The sequence below is a fragment of the Octodon degus genome, unplaced genomic scaffold (genome assembly GCF_000260255.1).
Source record: "Octodon degus isolate 3935 unplaced genomic scaffold, OctDeg1.0 scaffold00058, whole genome shotgun sequence".
Taxonomy (NCBI): Eukaryota; Metazoa; Chordata; class Mammalia; order Rodentia; family Octodontidae; genus Octodon; species Octodon degus.
Genome location: NW_004524634.1, coordinates 478,296 through 479,841, shown reverse-complemented (window position 1 = coordinate 479,841; position 1,546 = coordinate 478,296). Strand labels below are relative to the sequence as shown.

The following is a 1,546-nucleotide window of genomic DNA, read 5'->3' as shown; positions in this document are numbered from 1 at the left end:
TTTTGGTATTTTTTTTTTGAGACAGGGTTTCACTATGCAGTTTAGGCTGGCCTTGAACTCCAGGCTGGCCTCGAACTCTAGGCTGGCCTCAAACTCATAGCGATCCTCCTGAGTGTTCAGCCTCCTGAGTTCTGACATTAGTTGTATGCTGTGTCACCTGGCTCTCTTATTCTTGAAGCTGCTTACTAAGATCTTTTTATTTTCATTGCCATATATTAAATCACTTGGTAATACTGCAGAAGAGTTGAAACACTGACCTTTTTTTGATTGCTACCAGTATGTTGTTGTTGTTACGTCTCTTCATTAAGTTTACTATCCATTTCTCATATATTTTTCTAATTTCTTATCAGATTTGATTAAGGAAGTGCTAAGCATGGATGATGAAATTCAAAAATTGGCAACAGAACTATATCATCAGAAGTCAGTCCTGATAATGGGAAGAGGCTATCATTATGCTACTTGTCTTGAAGGGGCACTGGTATGTTTTCACATAATTAATTTCAGTCTGTTGATATATAGACTGGCACAGTCATTATTTTGTTTTGGTTTAGTTTTGCAGTGCAGGACCTTTCACATGCTACACAAGCTAGCCACTGACCTATACCTCTAGCCTCAGCCATACTTTTTGAATGAATGAAATAGGTGGGACTTTTTAAAGTACTCTTTATTAGTGCAACCTTTTCCCCCTTCTGAATGTTTTGCTTTTGTACCCGGGAAATGAAGATTAAGTTATTCATTCAAGATTAAGAAAAAGATGGTAGGGATAGATTCTTCAAGTGCTCATTTGGTTTAATGTTCATTGGTATTGCCATAGAACTTAATTCAAAAGTAAAAACCAGGAACAGTACATTATAGTATGATAACTTTTATTTAGCAAGTAACCTGGGTTTATGTGTTGTCCAACTACGAAAGATTAAATTAAGAAGTGGGAGAAGAGTTACAAAGAAATACGAAAATATACAAGAAACCTTTGTGGAGCTTTAAAACTTCCAAATACTGCATTATACTATAGAAAAAGATAGTATAGATACTACAGAAATAATGATCTACTAGACTTGTTAGTCTATTTGTGGACCAGTGGCCTTTTAATACTTTTGTATGAATTGTAACTTCATATATCAGATGTTTTGTGTAATATTTACTTGAAGATAGAATTTTAAAAATGTTCTAAAGCTCTATCTGGTTCTTTTTAATTAGAAAATCAAAGAAATTACTTACATGCATTCGGAAGGCATCCTAGCCGGTGAATTGAAACATGGCCCTCTAGCCTTGGTGGATAAGTTGATGCCTGTCATCATGATCATCATGAGAGATCACACTTATGCCAAATGTCAGAATGCTCTTCAGCAGGTGGTCGCTCGACAGGTGAATCAGGGCTGGCTGTCAGGACACTTCGGGGTTAAGAGTTATTAGCGCTTATTTTTTTTTCTTTTAATTCTAAATCATTTATTTATTTAGTTAGTACGTGCAGAGTCTTGCTACACAGCTCAGACTCATAGTCATCTTCCTGTCTCAGCCTCCGCAGTGCTGGGACTATAGGTGCACA

At 36.4% G+C, this 1,546-nt stretch overlaps 1 protein-coding gene across 1 annotated transcript in view; it reads left to right on the top strand.

Moving 5' to 3' along the window:
* Positions 1–1,546, top strand: part of Gfpt1 (glutamine--fructose-6-phosphate transaminase 1) — a 103,630-nt gene that overhangs the window by 86,742 nt on the left and 15,342 nt on the right. Inside the window, exons 18-19 of the mRNA XM_023718401.1 lie at positions 351–478; positions 1,198–1,365. Coding sequence (XP_023574169.1) covers positions 351–478; positions 1,198–1,365 — 296 coding nt within the window. The remainder of the gene's footprint in view (positions 1–350; positions 479–1,197; positions 1,366–1,546) is intronic.